Raw genomic sequence first — 19,890 nt, 5'->3', positions numbered from 1 at the left:
TCACTCTATCTTGGTACATGTGACAATAAGAAACCATGCCAAACCAAATCAAGATAACTGCGTACCTGGTGGTAGCCATTGTAGTCCAAGTTCGGAGGGAGAGGGAATCCTGCTGCCAAGAATACTTCTCCTTCCATCATCTCTGGCTTAATAAACTCCTCCAAGTATGTTCTGCATAGCCGCCTATCCCAATCATCTGTGATATGCCCTCCATACATAATTTCACCAAAGAGATAGCGTAAGTCATCATAGGGGACCTACAACAGAAGCAATTATTTATTCATAATGGAAATTTCTATAATTTGCAACTAGTCCAGCAGTGGTTGTAGAAATAAAAAGTGAATTAATATTCAATTGGAAAATCAGCCTAACACCGCTTTGATTTTCTTCTGAAGAAAAGCTGCATGTTTTCAGTGTTCTATCATTTCAACATTCAGCATACAATAATTTTCATTTCTGTTTCTAGGTATTATTCCATCTCACTGTAACCACATTAAGCCATATAGTCATGATAATGCCTCATGAACATGATCCAACTAGCATAACTCAAACATACAGGCATTTTGCCTTTCCTTTCTGCCCACAGCTACGGAAGATGCATCTTAAGAAGAGGCTAAGATGAGAAAAAACCGTATTTATTTCACAGATGTTTTATGGGTCATCCATATTTGATTATACAAAGTAACTGATTGCCTGCTCTAGATTTTACCAGTTAAAATTGGGGTGACACAGTAGCATCGTGGTTAGCAGAATGCTTTACAGTACAGGTGACCCGGGTTCAATCCCTGCCACTCTCTCTAAGGGGTTTATACGTTCTCCCTGTGACCATGTTGGGTTTCCTCCAGGTGCTCCGGTTTCCTCCCACAGCCCAAAGAAGTACAGTGTGGTTGGAAGGGCTGAAACGGCCCTATTCCATAGTGTATCTCAAAAAACATTAAAAATTTGTATACAAGACATATTTTGCTTCATTCAAGTTGGAGCTCTGACATGTTATGCAATGTGTAAAACCACATATTTAAAGTTTTCAGAAATAAAAATAGAAAAAAAGTCAAAAAAGTTCCAGAGTACCATGTGATAAAACATGGAACTGAATTCTGTCACCATGAACCAGATGACCTGGTAATAAAAAGGATAATTAAATATAACAAATTTCAGTGTCATTCTTTCCCAAAAGCACCAATATGTCTGGTAATTAACAAGAATTTTATAGGAGTTCATTTCTTTGAGAAGGTTGTGAAAAAGAACAAAAGAAGAATCTGATTAACTTTGATTCTTGTTCATAGGGAAAAAGATTGAAAGCTATTTGTTCATCCTTACATACATCCAGTCAGTATGGAGATACTCTATTTCTGCTATTAGTCTTTCATTTCTAGGCTTCCTTTAGAAATGATCAGAGCAATTTTCTGCTGGCAGTTCAGAAACACAAACTTATTTCATAGCATGTGCCATTATTACTTAACATGATGAAGATATAGGTTAAAATGTAATGAGAAAATAAATATTTTCATTTTAACCAGAAATTGTAATATATTTTGCTCTGCATACTGCACTCTACTCCACAGAATATGTTAGAACCAACACTAGTAAATAATTGGATATTGTTAAGAGAATAGTAATAAATAAAACATTCGTGTTTTCATTAAGAAAGTTTGAATTCAGCAAAAATAGAAGAGCTTTCTTTCATATCATGCCTTTCAAAGCCTCTGGAGATCCTAATGCACTTTACAGCCAATCTACTATCTGCTTCTGAATGCTGTATTGTAGGAAACACAGCAGGCATTTTTTCAAGGAAAAATCCACATGCAGTTGGATGACCAAGATCACACAATCAGGTATCTGTTTTTTAGGTGCTCATTGTGAAGTAATTATTCACCATGACGCAAGAGAAAGCTCATTTGTGATTCCTCACCAATAAGAGAAAATCTGCAGATGCTGGAAATAATGCTAACTTCATATAAACACATGTCAGGGGTAGGTTTTTTTACGCAGAGAGTGGCGAGTGCATAGAATGGGCTGCTGGCGGTGGTGGTAGAGGTGGAAATGATAGGGTCTTCTAAGAGACTCCTGGATAGCTACATGGAGCATCAAAAAATAGAGGGCTATGGGTAAAGTCTAGGTAGTTCTAAGGTAGGGAAATGTTCAGCACAGCTTTGTGGGCCGAAGGGCCTGTATTGTGCAGTATGTTTTCTATGTTTCATTCAGAACTAATTAGGAGAGTGCTTGCTGGAAATGATTTTGCTATTTGACAGAAGCAAAGCATTCCGACCTGTAAAACCAGGCAAGGGGAATAAGGAAGTACATTTGCAATGCACATAAATGCCTACATCCAGATGCTCCTAAAATTCTTATTCCTGTATGCTAAGGATTCACTATGATGCTGTGAACAAACATGAGTGTTTCATCCATGTATAAAATGTTATCATTGTCCCTCTGATAAGCCAGACACAAATGTGGCCCTTCAGCACACAGCATGTTAGCTTGCTGCATTAATTATGCATGCTGTCTATTTAGTTAAGAAGGCAAATAAATGCTTGAGCAGCAAATGCCATTTGCCATGCTGGACTGATTAAGATACATTACGACACTGCTTTGGAACATTATTTCACAGCACTTTTGCTCCTCAGTTTTGAAGAAGTCCATAATGATTAGCATCCTCAGTGGGCCACGTATACTGCTGTTGCATTTCTCATTGACATAAAAAGCTTCTGAAAATATAAAGCAAGCAATGAAGTTGAGAAAAATTGAACTGAAATACAGTAGCATTATGACAAAGGCAAATATGTTGATTCATCAAATGATTACATTGACTGGTGGGTCCAATATCATTCACTGTGTTTATCCATTTCACACACTAAGTTAGTTTTGTAATAATTCAAACATTTTCGGAGAAGAAATGCTTCATAAGGTAATGGTGGGAAAATAAAGCAAGCATCTGCAGATTTATACTGTAATGTTGTAATGAGGTTGGATAAAATGAACATAATCTCATAATGACCAAGTTAATGTTATTTCTCATGACATTTAAATAATGATAATATTGAAAGAAATGTTGCTACAATCCACTCATTTTCTCCTTCCACCCACAATCTCCTGCATTTTATAAGCTCGAGATGATGTCAATGTTCCCTCCAACCCCTGCCTTTAATCAGAACCTTATGTTCTCATCCATTCACATACTGTATAATCTGACAGGAAGTGGAATCAAACCAAACACAGAGTAAAAATGAAGATGCAACTACTGAATATTTGATTTCAAAAGCAAAACAACCAGTTCCAGTACTGACATTACATGTATTCGACAGATTGGACTGAAGTTGTCAACTGCATGCATTGTAACCTGTAGAGCAAACGAGTAGAGCATAAATACCCGCTTGTACCAGCAAAGTTCTCTGAATTTCAGTGAGTCTGGGTATGGAAGGAGATGCAGTGAATACAACACAATGATGGCTGCATTTGGGAAACTGCAACACACTCAAAATGGAGGAATTCACTAGGTCAGGCTGCATCTCTGGAGGGGAATAAAGAGTCCACGTTGTGGTTGAGATACTTCATCAGATAGCTTTTGCTCAGGAATGTCCAACACCAACACAATCATGGTTATGGAAAGACCATGATCGCCTACATCGAACAACATGGCACAGAATGATGACGATATGAACAGAAGCAGCTTATGTCACTCATTGTGAATGAGTGCTGCAGTGAAAACTCACTCATGAGTGTCATTCATTGCAAGTTCAGACTGCAGTCACATGAGCTCAGATGACTATCATGAAGCCTGTCTGTGGGTCTTGTATGAAGTTATTTTTATTATACATTTGTACATTATTACATTTGTATACTTGTACATTTATTATCAAAGTATGTATATATTATACAACCTTGATATTCAGTCATGGAAATTCCAATAATTTTCTCTCCAGTTGATCACAAGCATAACAGCTAGGAAAATGGCTGTAGCTGAATGCAAGGGAAAGTGGTGGGTGTAAATTGCTGCAGGCATGGATTTTTTGAAAGCAATAGGGTTATTCTCAGTAAAAGTCACATTATATGGTTGTTCTGCAGAAAATCTAAGCATCACGCTGAGCACATTAAAAAAAAGTTCTAAATTGTCCCAGACAAATGGTTGGTCTGGGAGTCAGGAAGCTTTGACTGTCAGAGAGAAAGGACCAGAGGTCAAAGCACTAACTGGGACCCAAGCAGAAGGAGAAAGGGGTGAAATGGGTTGCCAGCACTAGCAACATGAATGGTGCCTAGCACCTTCTGGGTGTTGGAATGGCAGTCAAGGAGCTCAGTAGGTAGTTCAGGGGGCTGCTGAACAGCAGGGAAAGAGGGCTGTCAGAATGTTCAGAGGAGTGGGGCCTGGGCTGATAGGTCCTGAGAACAGTAAGTGGTCTGGTGAGAAGAGTGGAGCTGGCACTTCTGGGTCAGGAAGAGAGCCTAAAATAGACGTTTGGTGCGGCTAACAAATGAATGATTTAACCGAAAGAAGTGCACAGAATGTTGCTTCTCAGAACAATGTGGTCTAATTCCCCAAGCAACATGATCAGGGGATTGACTTAATTTGATATATATCTGACAAGGAAATGACATCAAACGCACAAGAATCACATTGGGAAGAGCTCATTTGAGTTTCCAGAGTGATAAGAAATGTTCAACATTAAAGTATCGATTTTCTAAGCCATGGCATTTTAGACCTCTTTGTGAAGGAGTTTCACTTTAAGACTACATTGTATCTTTGCTGCAAGCATTTAGGGCTTTTCTTTGAGATCTTATCTGGAAGTGCTTACCCTGAGTGGCTTTAGTGGATTCAGTTCTGGGATAGCTGGGCTATCCTTTCTGGAAGGATTAGGCAGAATGAAATTACATTCATTGAAATGTACAAAATTCTTAGAAGAACTGCTGTTACAGATGTTCAAAATCTTTTGCCCTTGATGCAAGGTATATAGCAACGGGGTTGAGATGAAGAAAATTTAGTTCAATTATTAAGTAGTGAAACTTTGGAATTCTCACCTGCATGGAATGTGGATGTTCATTTGAAGACCATATACAAGATGGGGTTTATCAGAATTTGGTCATTAAGGCAGTCAGAGAATGAAAGGCTACTGTGGGGAAGTGTAGAACTTCAGATATGTTCTTGTTTAATGACAGACCAAAATTGAAGGCTGTGTGGCTTTCCGATGCTCACATTTCTTACGTTCTACTGACAATGTGAAGAAATTTTTTTAAAAAAGCTCTTGTATCTCTATTCCGAAGTCATGCATGTAGGATTTCTCCATGGCAACGTTCACCCATCATCAAAAGCTGGGACTTACCTTGGTCTTAACTAAGTTTATGAAAGTAGATGCTCCAGAGGAGTTCAAAGCACTACTACAAATGATGTCAATGTTTATGATTTGTATTCAACTCTGTTGAATTAGTATTGAAAATACCTCTTAAGTTCATGTTCAGTTGTGTTCACTGCAGACTTCAGAAGCAGCTGCATTTCATGGCTGTCACAGAATTTTTCACTGTGTCCCACCATGAGGCAACCTTATTTAAGAAACATAAAGTTATAATGACATTGTCTGCCTGTGAAACTCTAGCATCTGGATCTAAAAGAATTCCAACAATCCAAAGTGCAAACTCATTATTTTTGTCCCTTCTGATGGTCTGCCTTTTCACAGAAGCTCAAGAACAGAGTTATACATTGGTAATTTTTTCAGCATCATATTTTGATGCTTTCCCTCACATTTAAGGTGATAATAGCTATTTCTAGGTTGTGTTGTATCAGAGGAAATTTAGTAGGATTCAGTCAACTTGGTGTCTCTGATGTGATTTACATTTCTGGGCATTCTGAGACAAAGAGGAATTATTACTAAAACAAAGATGCCCGCCAAGTCGGTCCATAACTTACTTTAATCTTCTTGGCCTCCTACGCACTGCAATGACCCAGTGTCAGCCCCCAGCCCACTACCCCCTCCATGCATAATCCCCCTCACTGAAAATGTCCATCGCTGATTCCTCATGCCACAGATGTGTGGTTTCACTCCCATCCAGATCCACTACAGATCTACAGCCAGACCCATCACAATATGGCCATTGTTCTAATTGTATTCTTTCTTCTATCATTTATATTTTTCTCTTGAAGGCTGGCGGTCAAACGTGACGTGCTGTGATGTTGCTGTAACTAAGTTTTTCATTGCATACACATGCATATGACAATAAAATCAACTTTCAATTTGACATCCCACTCTGTGCCCTTCTAGCGTACATATTAGGGTCCACAAGTATTTATAGACTAATCTTCTTAATGAAGAATTTTATGCAAAATTTACTAACTGGGCAGGTAATACACTGCTGAATAACTTGTACTTCAAGTTAGTGGGGGGAGTGTTAATGTTCTTGCTGCCATTAGCGCAACTTTTTTGCGCGTGGAAGGGGTTGATGTTTTTCTTTGAATAGCTTTCATGGTTTTCTTTGCTTCATGGCTGTCTGGAGAAGACAGATCTTACAATTTTGTACTGCATACATACTTTGATACATACTGCAAACATACTTTGAGCCTTGAGATTATATTGAAGGCAGAATGCAGGATTAATGGCAGTGTGGAGGAGCAGAGGAATCTTGAAATCCACATCCACAGATCACTAAAAGTTGATAGTGTGTTTAGTGGGTTGGGCTTCATGAACTGGGAGACTGAGTTCAAGAGCCACAAGGTAATGTTTTATAAAATGCTGGTTAGACCATGCTTGGAATATCGCATTCAGCTCTGATAGCCTCATTATAGGAAGAATGTGGAATCTTTACAGAGGGTATAGAGGAGATTTACCAGGATGTTGCCTGGATTGGAGTGCAATTCTAATGAGGATAGGTTGAGCGAGCTCGGGAGCAAAGCCCTCTTTGGAGCAAAGGGGGATGAGAAGAGACTTGATAGAGGTGCATAAGATGACAAGAACCGTTGATAGAATGGGACAGCCAGCACGTTTTCCTAGTGTGGAAATGGCTAATTTGAGAGGACATAATGCTAAAGTGATTGAAGGAGATGTCAACGTTAATTTTTTTCTTTACACAGAGAGTGGTGGGTATGTAGAATGCCCTACTAGGGGTGGTGGTTGAGAAAGATACATTAAGGACATATAAGAAACTCTTAGATAGGCACGTGAATGATGGAAAAATGGAGGGCCATGTAGGAGGGAAGGATTAGATTGATCTTAGAGTAGGTTAAAAGGTAGGTAGAATATGTTAGGGCGAAGGGCTTGTACAGTGCTGTAATTTTCTATGTTCATGTTAGATATATATGCTGCTAAAACATTTTCATACTATCTCATTTCCATCTGTTTCCTTTTACTTCATAGAGCAGCTAGATACTCAATAGACAGGGCCTTTTCATCGTAATGATGGCTTAAGTTTGGTAGTAAACTTTCAACCTGAGCCCGAGTGATGGGTTTCAGGATCATTGTGGAGAGTCAGGTAGGTTGATGTTCTCATCAGCTGTCCGTCTGAAACTTAATGCTACAAGAACCAGGCACCCTCCTAGACTGTGAGAAGCATTTGTGAGAAGAAAAGAGCTTTCTCCCAAAGTCTTTGCCAATATTTCTACTGAATTTCTCAAGCAATAGAATTGCTTTGCAAATAAAAATCTTTACATTTTGAGGTCTTTTCATGTCAGGATAATATACTGAGTTCTTAGGAACTGAAAAGGCAAACTTTACTCATTGTAAGCTGCAATGAATTAAGAGTTAGGCAACTCTTTTAAGTGAACAGGACAGTGAAGCTATGGCAGGTATTGCCAGTGAAACAGGATTTTTATTTTATTCCTGCTCAGTGACTGCATCACTTTAGTTGTCAATCATCTCACTGTTAATGAGAACAAAGCTCCCTCTTGGTTGTAAATGATTACATTCATCGGATGGCTTCCCCTCTGCCTGAACAGAAAAACAATAGTTATTTTATTTTCCACATTAAGATGCCCAGGGCAATATTTCATCAGGAAAAATAATTAAAGACATTAGACTGGGAATTAAATTACAATAAAAATATTCTATTCAGTAATGATGAATGCATAAAATGGCTGTATGATTTATAATCAAACTCATCCTACCTTACTTAAGGAGGGCAGGAACTGACTTGAAGCTCAGCAAAAATTGTTCTGTGCACATTGTCAAAAAATTTTCCACTGTCCACACAAAGCCTCAATGGAAGTAAATTTGAATACAACGGAGAAAGCTAAACATGAATTTACATTATTCTTACAACTTAATATCCTCAGAAAAGTAATTTCAATTGCTTCCTGGAGTTAGGCATTATTTTCCCCCCAGTAATTTCAGTTTAGATTTGTTGCCATTTTAGCAACTTTATTTTTCATTCAGATGTCTGTTTAAGAATCAAAAGAGATAAAGAGATAATTTAAAATTCACCAAGCTATAAAGCGAGAGACTGAAGCCTGGTCCCACAAATGGTAACCCTGAGGTGGATAAGGTATTTAGATCAACGTGCAGGTCCTCTGTAGTTTAAGAATGGTTGGGCATGTACAGCCTCTGCACATATTTGGGGGAATAATGGGATAGATTTGCCAGCTGATCTGTGCTCAGTTGAGGGTGGCCTCTCCAATTGCTCTGCCCTCCAGTGCTGGATTGGTGGTATTACAGGCTGACCTGCCAGGAACCATCAATTAGCGGGACTTGTCGCTCAGGGTCTTGGACTAAAAATGTGTTTTCTTATGTGACTATGTTCTTTTTTCCCATACTCTTGTTATTATAATACGCATTTATGTTTTTGCACCAGGGCCCCAGAGGAATGCTGTCTCGTTCGGTTGTATCCATGTATGGTTTGAATGACAATTAAATTTGATTTGATTTGATTTGATTTGATGCAGGGCTGCAAATTTCTATCACTGGGTGGGAATTCGGTTCACAGCCACATCTTTGACTTGCCAACTATTTGGGCCATGAACAGTATTTAAAAAAGTAACCCTGCTGTAAGCTGGGTGGACCTGTGTTTGAGATTTCTGTACTTGAGGACCTTTGGTACTTAGTGGACAATTAGAAGATCAGTATTCAATAAAAAAAAAATTGAAATCAAATCTGTGCAACTCTGAACAGCTCCCATGTTAACTAAGGGTAGCAGGAATATAATGGAATAGTGTTTCAATGGATACCAAGAAGTGAACAACTAAGGCAGAAGAAAGGATGAACAATTTGCTCCTAAACCTATTGCAAAAATGTTTGAATACTATACCAAAAAAGCATGTATAAAGAAATGGCAAACCTGCGCTTACATTCAAGAGCTTGAAGAAGTGATTGAAGTTCACTATTATCTTATTCTCTGTTTAGAATCTGAAGGGCAGATTTGTAGCATAAAGGGGAGGGAAAAAGGTGTGAATTATTGAATATTGAAGCCAGAAGAAGGGACAACAGACAATGGTTAATTGAATTGTGTATCACGTCTTCTGAGGCAAATGCAAGAAATAAAGATGATCATGCATAATTAATCAAATGTGAATTGAAAGAGTAATGAATTTATATTACAGATAAAAAGATTACAGTCAAGAGTTTACACTAAATATATAAATATACTGGCATCTTTGTTTAGCAGCTATTAATATTTAAATTTGATATCAAAATCATAATCCTTTTCATTGGTAAAAGAAATTTAACTCATTAGACAAAATTAGTGTTGGCCATGGCTTGTCATCTTCTGCTTTGAGAGGCCAGAGTTCCAAATCCTACTACAGAGATTTGAGGCAGAAAGCTAGGCTGATACTCCAATTTAGTACAAGGTGTACTGTCACAATTGCTGTCTTTAAGAAAAGGTGCTGTGGTGAACTACATATACCTGTCTGGACTGCTCCTGTGGCTCCTCCCACAGACCCCTGCTGACTGCTCCTGTGGCTCCTCCCACAGACCCCTGTATAAAGGCGATTGAGGCCTGAGCCCGGCCTCATTTCTCCAGGATGTAGTGTTGTTCATTCTTCCAGTCAATAAAAGCCGATATCTCGCTTCTTATGTCTCAGAGTGAGTTATTGATGGTGCATCAGGTGCTAAACCAAGTCTTTGCCTTGCTAAAGTCCATGTGGACAACATTCGCTACCTTGACTGTATCAACGTTCCTGGTAACTTCCTTAAAACAATTCTATAAGTTTGGCTAGGTACAATTTACCACGCACAAAGCTATGTTGAAACGGCATTTCTTTTAGCCTTCCTGATTTCCTTCTTAAGAAATCTTAAGTGTTCTCTCGCAGTTCATATATTTCTCAAGTACCCCGTTTGCTCCTTCCTGCCTATACCCACTACACACTTCCTTCTTTTACTTAACCTGGGCCTGAATATCCCTCGAACACCAATGTTCCCTAAATCTGTTACCCTTGCCTTTTATTTTCACAGGAACATCCAAAATTTCACTTTTGAAAGCCTCCCACTTACCAAGATCACCTTTTCCAGAAAACAACCTGTCCCAATTTACACCTGCCAGATCCTTTCTGATACCACCAAAATTGGACTTCCTCCAATTTCAAATCTCAATGCAGGCCAGACCTACCTTTCTCTGTTATTATCTTGAAACAAATGGCATTATGTTCACTAGGTTCAAAGTGTTCTCCTAAACAAACCTCTGTCACCCGTCCTGTCTCATTCCCTAACAGGAAATCTAGTGTCACACTTTCTATAATTGGCACTTTTGTTACTGATTGAGGAGATGTTCCTGAACACATTTGACAAATTCTTTCCCATCCAGCCTTTTTGCGGTATGGAAGTCTCAGTAAATATGTGGAAAATTAATATCACCTATTACCACAACTTTATATTTCTATGATCTCTCTACAAATTTTCTCCTCAAAATCCCACGGACCATTGCGTGGTCTATAATGTGTTCTCATTAACATGGTCATTCCTTTCTTATTTCTCAGCTCCACCCATATGGACTCAGTAGACAAGCTCTTCAGTCTGACCTGTCTGATGTTTTTCCTGACTAGTAATGCCACCCCTCCCACTCTACCATGTCTAAATCAATGGAACCATGGAACATTGAGTTGTTAGTCCTGCCCCTCCTGCAACCAGTCTCACTAATAGTGACAATGTCATAATTCCATGTGCTGGTCCATGTCCTACGCTCATCCACCTTTCATACAATTCTCAGTGTATTGAAATATACACAACTCGAAACATTTGTCCCACTATGCTCAGTTTTTCAATTCCTGACTTTGTATGTAGGCTGAACAACATACTTACCCCAACCACTCTACTATCTGCTATGATGCTCTGGTTCCCATCCTCCTGTAACTCCAGTTAAACAACCCCTCCCCAATCCTCTGCAGCACTAGCAAACTTTTCTGCAAGGATATTAATCTCCCTCCAGTTCAGGTGCAAATAATCCCTTCTGTACAAGTCCCACCTTCCCTAAAAGTTTGAAAACATTCCCCCTGCATCATCTCCTCACCCACGTGTACAACTGTCTAATCTTTCTATTTCTGGCCTCACTAGCATGTGACACAGGTTGTAATCTTGAGATCACAGCCCTGAAGGTTCTGTCCTTCAACTTTGCATCATCACCCTTCATACCCATATGATTGGTACCGGCAAGGGCCGTGACCTCTGGCTACCACTGTGGCACTCTTGATTCAACATACCATCCAGGGATCTGGTTCTCAACAATAGTACCTCTCTTCTGTTCCTTTAACCAATTAAGCACCTATCATTGCAGCTCACCTCTTCACCCCCTTCCTTTCTGAGCCACAAAGCCAAACTCAGTGCCAGAGACCTGACTGCTGTGCCTTTCCTCTGCTAGGTCATTTCCCCCAACAGTATCTAAAGCAATATACCTGTATTTTCCTGTGGGGAATGGCTACAGAGTGCTCTGCACTGACTGCCTATCCCATTTCCCCCTCCTGACCGTCACTCATGTGTAACTACTGCGCTGCGTGTCCTGTCGATCAGCCCCTCAGCTTCCTTAATGATCCAGAGTTCCTTCAGCTCCAGTTCCAATTCCTTAACACAGCCTGTAATAAGCTGCAGCTAAATGCACTTCTTGTAGGTGTAGGTGCACTGGAGGTCTCCCTGGCTTTCTACATCCTGCAAGAGGGGCATTCCACTATCTTGCCTGGCCTCCGCATGATTGATTGGAAAGTTAAGAGACATGGGAAACTGGAAGGAATGATCACAACCAGCCACAATCACAGTGGCACAGGTTCAAGGTGTCATTCGGATTCATCTTATCTTCTATGCCCTTATGGTCAGCGGTCCAGCCAAGTTTTTCCTTTGATTGGCCTGGGCTTTGCAGATAAATGGCACCAGTTCCATGCAGATCTGCCAGCATTTCTCCTCATGGGTGGTAACATGCTTGAACACATACAGAAACAACGTTATTTCATAATTTTGGAATACCTGAAGATTACATTTGATTTCAACTACCACAGGAGTCACAATAAAATATCAACCACAATAAAATATTAATAATCTATTACATGTACTTAATATATCTTGTAGATGCAAAACCATCTGAACATATTGGTGCCTTTGAGCTACGGTGCAGAGCTGAAAAGCTCATTTCAATCAGCAATGTTCCCTGACCAGATAATTAAATTCTGAATGTCCTTGGGCTGTGCTCATTTGTAGCAGTTAGACTTAGTGCCTTTAAAGGCCAGGCTAGATTAAACACAGTTTCACCTGAGTAGCACAGTAATGCATGACACATTACAAGGTATGATTCTCCTGTCATTTTAATACAGAAGTAGCATTTGATATACTTTGAATGATACATTCAAAGATCCTCTAAAGCAGAGGCAGAGAGAAGGGAGAGGGAGGGAGAGAGAAACTTTTTAAACAGCATTTTTAAGAACATAATTTTAAGGTTAAGTTGTCAATAATGACGTTTTATGAAACTCTTCAATGAAATTATTGCTAGATATCAATCATTATCCAGGTAATTGCTCCAATATACGTTGCAGCAGAAGTTTGTGATGTTCAATGATATGCAGAATGTCTTTCTGAAACTGTGATAATTACAGCATATTCTTCCCTTGACACAAGCCGGCAGCTGGTGTGTTCACTTGTGCAGTTTATGTGACTGAGCTTTCCTTATCAGCATATGGTTACTATTTTCAAAGCTCCCTTTGAATTTTTATCGAGCTGAAGCAACAAAGATATCTTGCAGCAATGTTGGAGGTGTAATAAAAATGAAGGTAGCTGCAACCTGTTACTTAGGAAGGGTATTAGGTTTTCTTTGCAGATGACTTGTCATGTTAATGTGGGAACATGCATCAGTTTTTAAAAGTAAAAGGCAGCATAACTTGTAGATACAGTCTTGTGAGTTTAAAAGGGAAGTCTTACAGTTGTTGTACTAATACAGTGAACAACATACTGTGTAGACATATATCAATGAATTTAATCTAGTCAGCTATTTAGCAGTACCAACCAGGATATGACCATGTCATCTTTTAAAATTTGTTTACAGGATATGGATGTCATGGGCAAAGAACTATTTATTGCTGCTTTGCAACTGTCCTAGAGATGATGTTGACATCTTCTCGAGCTGCTGAAATTTGACTTGACTGAATGGAACTCCGGATCATTTCAGATGGTCATCAATCATATTGCTATAAATCCAAGCAACAGTGCGATTCGCATCCAGCCAGGTATGAAAAACACATTTCCCTCCCAGAATGGTCTTCAGAATAGAACTCTACCCCATCCTTACTGACTCTGACTGATTACCCTCTGTCAAATCCTCTGACATGTAGTAGCAGGCTATTTCTTTCGTCTGTTCATGGTATATGAACATGAATGCCACTGCTGGCATTTATTGTTCATCCCTGAGGTGAGGAAACAGTTAAGGGTCAATAGTTGATGGGTCGCAGTGGGTAAGGGCCACAAATTTCCTTCCCTGAAAAATATTAATTTATCAGATGGGTTTTTATGACAATCCAGAGGTTTCATTGTTGTTACCATGACCAGCCTTTTGTTTTAAATTCTACATTTATTTCACTCATTGATTTTAAGTTCTCCAGCTGTCATGCTGCTGTTAAAACTCATATCTCTTGATCAATGGTTTAAACTCTGGAAGCCAATTCAGTCATTTGACCACTGTACTGCCGTATCATTAATTGAATATATCTAGAAGAAATTCCAATACACTTTCTCAGGACAACTGGGACATTAACTGTCAAATTTGGTGACATAAAAATATTGAGAATTATTCTTTTGATGATGAAGAAGCTAAACTAGATTTGAATTTGGACCTGTGGTGTTAATGTTACAAAAATAAATTGTGGAGAGAAATAATTATGAGTTTTGATATACACTGCAGCATTTTCAGCCCGTTTTTCAAATAATGGAGTCAAAAGTCAAAAGCTTTGTGAAAATTGATGAAAGTAAGCACGGCTGGTAGGTTGTTCTTCTTGACTTCCTCAATGATTCTACGGAGAGCAAGTATTTGCATTACTGTTGTGCGCTTCTGCCGAAAACCATTCTGATTGAATCTTAGCTTAGGGTCAATGGCAGTGTGAATCCTGTTCAAGGTCATCCAATTGTATAGCTTTGCTAAGATGCAGGCCGAGCTGATACTGCGGTAGTTATCTGTCTTTGTGAGGGATCCAGACTTGGGGACAGGGATAATGTTTGAGAGTGACCACTGTTCTGGTTTGTCGCCTTTCATCAGTGCCAAATTACATATGTCCAGCAAGATGCCGATCAGGTCGCAGTTCTTCAGGACATCTGGTAGTATCCCATCTGGCCCAGCGCTCCTGCCCTGTTTGAGTGCATATTTGGCCTTCTTCAGTTCCTCAGTGGTGAATGGGCCATCATCAATGTCAACTTGCGTTAGTATTGTGGGTATGTCCTCTTCTTCTGTGATCGTTGGAGGGCTTCCCAGCAGGTTCTTGAAGTGAGTAAACCATGTCTGGACACAGTCCTCAGCTGTTTTACCACTTATTTGACCTGATGGGGACTTCTTCCGTCTGCTGAGCTCGTTGACTAGGCACTATGCTTCTCCATGCTGCTTGTCTTCATTAGGAGCCTCTACCCCTCTAATCCTCTCAGCTAGTTCCTCTTCCTTCAGTCGGTCATAGGTGGCAAAGAGATTCTTCTTTGCTGTCTTGAACTTGTCTCTTAGCTCTTCTGTTTCACTCCTTCTAAGTTTGGCATGACAAGCATTGATCACACTTCTTGCTGCAACAACATCAGTCTGTTCTCTGTTCATCCATCACTGTCTGGTTTGGATCAGCTACCAAACAAGAATAGACTCCAAAGAATCGTCAGGGCTGCAGAAAGGATTACTGGTGTGAAGCTGCCCTCGATCCAGGACTTATATGCATCTAGAGTCAGGAAGCGAGCAAGCAGCATTATTGTAGACTCATCACACCCTGGACATCACCTGTTTCAACTCCTTCCTTCTGGTAGGCACTTTAGATCACTGTATGCCAGGACAAATAGGTACAAGAACAGTTTATTTCTGTATGCTATCAGTCTTATGAACACTTGAATTTTAGTCTATTATAAATCAAGTACACCTGTACATTCAATGAGGTGGACCTCATTGTATATAGTTTATGATTACTTGCACTATTGTTTTTGTTTGCTTTTAATTCTGTACAGAGAGAGCTCAGGGAAACCGGCATCAAATTCCCTGTATGTGTCCTCATACTTGGCAATAATAAAGGATTCTGATTCTGATTCTTTTGAGATCCGGCTCTTTTTGATTTGCTTCACAGAAGGCAGACTCTTTGTTGCATCTGTGTGTACGTCTATGAGCCGTTGATAGTGGTTGGTGGCAGCCTCTTCTTCCTCCCTCTCCAGTGGGCCGAAGCGATTTCTCACTTCTACAGTGTACTGGGCTTGAAAAATAGGTTGTGAGGAGAAGACCTTCCAGTCCATCTTCTCCTTGGGACCTGTGGTTTTGCGTTGCCGCAGGCTCAGTCTCACTTGCATTGATACTACTCTGACTGACTGACTGAGTTGAAGGTGCTGTAGACGAACAACCAGCTCCATGATGACCTACCAATGCTCACTACTAAAATCGAGGCGAGAAGACTGCAACTAGTGGGACACTGTCTACGCCACCCTGAGCTACCTGCCAGCCTAATCATCACATGGGAGCCCAAGCATGGGAGGATGAACCCTGGGCACACTCCCAAGACTATGGTCAACACGCTCCTAGAAGATAGCGGCACGGCTAATGTAGATGAACTGAACACACTGATGAGGGAGAGGGAGGAGTGGAGAGTCCGTCATCGTGCCCGACACCGGTCCCCCAGGCCTGAGTCGGCGTAGTAGTAGTAGTAGTAGTAGTAGTAGTGTCAAATAAACTGACCAAATTAGCACAGAAGATTAAGTAATTTCCAGTTAAAAGTATACCCTGCGCAAACCATGTTCTTGTGACCAGTTTAGAATCAAATCCTGCCTAAACTTGGGCGTCATGGTTACGGCTCAGAGCATTCCAGAATTCGGAGTTCAATTCCGGTACTGCCTTTAAGGAGTCTACACTTCCTCCCAGTGGAATGCATGGGTTTTTTTGTGTGCTGTGGCTTCCACCAACGGTCAAAGATGTACTGGGTGGGTTAATGGTTCATTGCAAATTGTTCCATAATTCAGTCAGGTTTGTCAGGGTTACTAGGGCAATGTGGCTCGAAAAGGGTCAGAAAAGCTGCTACTCTGCATTGTATCACTAAATAAATAATACATAGAAACTGACCACACTTCCAGAATGAATTAAGTCTCTTGGTAAATGAATTTCTGCTCATTACACCATTAAAGATGCTTTTCAAATTAATCTTTCCTTCCATATGCCAGAATCTTTACAGGCATTAATTAGAAATTTGTAAATATTGTGAGCGTATTTAAATTACAAAGAAGGAGACTTCATACATTAAAAAAATCAATTTTTGATTTTTTTTGTACAGTATCAACTTCCAAAATCAATTTTAATCATTTACAATTGGGTTAACTCATTGATGGTGGAATAGAGTTCTTATAAAAATGATTATCTTGGTGATAAATTTACTTTTTGTAGTGTGAATAAAGCCGTTCCTAAATATAACAAATAATATTTTAATCTGAAAATATTTACATACTAAATACACAATTGCATCTAATTTAACGAAAATTATATGTTTGATGATATGCAAATAAGTCGGTGCAGAAAATAAAATTCAGAAGAATTGCAGTAGCTGGCAATCTGAAATAAGGAGGTAATTTTAACCCACAGCATTCTGAAATAAAGATCAAATTCTCCAACTAGGGGTAATTCACTTTTTGTCCATATCAGAGTTGGTTATTCCTGCTGTAAATCAGCTACCTATGATTTCTGCTCAGTTTTCCTCTCTCAGACCAACTGCCAAACATGTTGGACAACCCTGCTGTTACCAGCACATGACACAGAGAAAGCAGAATGGTCGCATTCTTGATACCCCGTGAAGCTTTTTGATCTGGTCTCAACCTATTTCAGATATTCTCATTATCAGAATCAGAATCAGACTTTAATCGCCAAGTACCTATGCACATACAAGGAATTTACTTCCGGCAGATGTTGTCTCTCTGCTCATAACAATAATAATGATAAATATAAATGAAAATATAAATTATACATACAGGTAGTGCAAGCCAAGTAATAGTTAGCTGACAGTTAACCGGCAGTTAACTGTTCAGCAAAGTGACCGCAGTAGGGAAAAAACTTCTCCAGTGCCTATTAGTCTTAGTCTGGAGGGATCTGAAGTGCCTACCAGACAGAAGCAGATCAAACAGTCCGTGCGCAGGATGGGAGGAGTCCATTATGATGTTCCCCGCCCTCTTCTTCAACCTGGAAGAGTACAGGTCCACAATAGAGGGCAGGGAGGCTCCAATAATGCGCTCGGCAGTCCTCACTGTGCGCTGTAGTCTGGTTCTATCCTGCTTGGTGGCGGCTCCAAACCACACAATGATGGAGGTGCACAGGACAGACTCAATGACTGCAGTGTAGAATTGCAGCAGCAATTCCTGAGGCAGACCGTATTTCCTCAAGAGCCGCAGGAAATACATCCGCTGCTGGGCCTTCTTCAGGATGGAGCTGATGTTCTGCTCCCACTTCAGATCCTGAGAGATGGTGGTTCCCAGGAACCTAAAGTTCTCCACGGTGGACGCAGGGCTGCTGAGGACTGTGAGGGGAGACATAGCGGGGGGATGTCTCCTGAAATCCACCATCATCTCCTTTGTCTTGAGCGTGTTCAGCTCCAGATTGTTCCGACTGCACCAGAGCGCCAGTTGGTAGATCCTTCCCATCTTTCCTGCCATCCTCTCTGTGAATTAGTTACCATTTTTTCTCTTCCCCACTTCCATTGGCGGGTGTCTGGCCTAAAATGTTAACTCCCTTAACTCGCTTTGATTGCGTAAAATATCACTGGACAAAATGCAGAGAAGATTCACAAGGATGTTGCCCGAGAGGGAGTGTTTTATTTATGAGAAGAAACTGGAGAGACCTGGCCTATTTACTCTGGAACAGGGAAGGTTAAGCGATGCTTGAATGATCAGATCAGAGTAGACTGCAGTTAAATTTCCCCTGTGTTAGAGGCAAGTAAAACCAGAGGATATAGATTTAGGATAAGGGAAAGAGATTTAGCAGGGATCTTAGGAGGATATTATTTTCACCCAGACAGTGCTGATTAAGTGGAATACACCGCCTTACAGAGCAGGGAAGCAGTCACTGGCAATATGTAAGAAGTGCCTGGAAGAGCGTTTAAATCACCTCAGCATTGAAGGCTACAGGCCAAATGGTGGAAGAGGGGATTAATATGGATGGGTTCATCTTGGCTGACATGGTGATGGTAAATCAAATGGCCTGTTTCTATGCTGTATTACTACGATTCCATAATTCCTGGATGTAACATGCTGATACAGCTATGAAGAAGGAATGACAGCGGCTGTATTTCATTTTTATTTGTCAACAAAAATGCTCAAAAACTTCTACAAATGCACCGTGGAAAGTATTCTGACTGGTTGCATCACTGTCTAGTATGGGATTCTACTGCACAAAATTAAAGAAAGTTGCAGAAACTGGTAAAATTAGTCAGCTCTACTGTGAGTACTAGCCTCCATGGTATCAAAGACATCTACAAGGAGAGATGCCTCAGGAGGAAGGCACAAATCATTGAGGATCCCACCACCCAAGACATGCACTCTTCCCATTGTTACTATTGGGAAGGAGGTACAAAACCCTGAAGACATACACTCAACAAATCAGGAGCAACATCTTCCCTTCCAGCATGCGATTTCTATATGGACATTGAACCCATGAACTACCTCACTACTTTTTTATATTTCTGGGTTTTATTTTTGAACTACTTATTTTAATAGACGTACAGTGCCTATAAAAAGTATAGGCACCCCCACCCACTGGGAAGCTTTCATGTTTTATTGTTTTACAACATTCAATCACAGTGGATTTAATTTAGCTTTTTTTTTACATTGATCAAGTCAAAATGACTCTTGTTTGTCAAAATGACAATAGATTTCTACAAGGTGATCCAAATTATTTACAAATATAAAACACAAAATAATCGATGGCATAAGTATTCACCTCCTTTGATACAACACACCAAATCATCACTGGTGTAGCCATTTGGTTTTTGAAGTTACACAAGTAGTTCAAGGTGCAATCAAGGTGTTTTAATTTATAAAAATACACCTGTATCTGGAAGGTCCAACTGCTGGTGAGTCAGTATCTTGGCAAAAACTACACCATGAAGACAAAAGAACACTCCAAGCAACTCCACGAAAAGGTTATTGAAAAGCACATGTCTGAAGATGGATACAAGGAAATTTCCAAGTCACTGAATATCCCCTGGAGTACAGTTAGGTTAATCATCAAGAAATAGAAAGAATACGGCACAGCTGTAAATCAGGCTAGAGTAGGCCATCCTCAAAAACTGAATGACCATGCAAGAAGAGGACT

The 19,890-nt window shown here is 40.0% G+C and overlaps 1 protein-coding gene across 1 annotated transcript in view; it reads right to left on the bottom strand.

Moving 5' to 3' along the window:
- The window catches only part of dnah9 (dynein, axonemal, heavy chain 9), a 550,870-nt gene that overhangs the window by 62,030 nt on the left and 468,950 nt on the right, over positions 1 to 19,890 (bottom strand). Inside the window, exon 65 of the mRNA XM_073025877.1 lies at positions 66 to 257. Within this exon, the coding sequence (XP_072881978.1) occupies positions 66 to 257 (192 nt within the window). The remainder of the gene's footprint in view (positions 1 to 65; positions 258 to 19,890) is intronic.

This window comes from Hemitrygon akajei, chromosome 22 (genome assembly GCF_048418815.1).
Source record: "Hemitrygon akajei chromosome 22, sHemAka1.3, whole genome shotgun sequence".
NCBI lineage: Eukaryota > Metazoa > Chordata > Chondrichthyes > Myliobatiformes > Dasyatidae > Hemitrygon > Hemitrygon akajei.
Note: the sequence above shows the minus strand (reverse complement) of the source record. Positions and strands in the feature narration are given on the sequence as shown.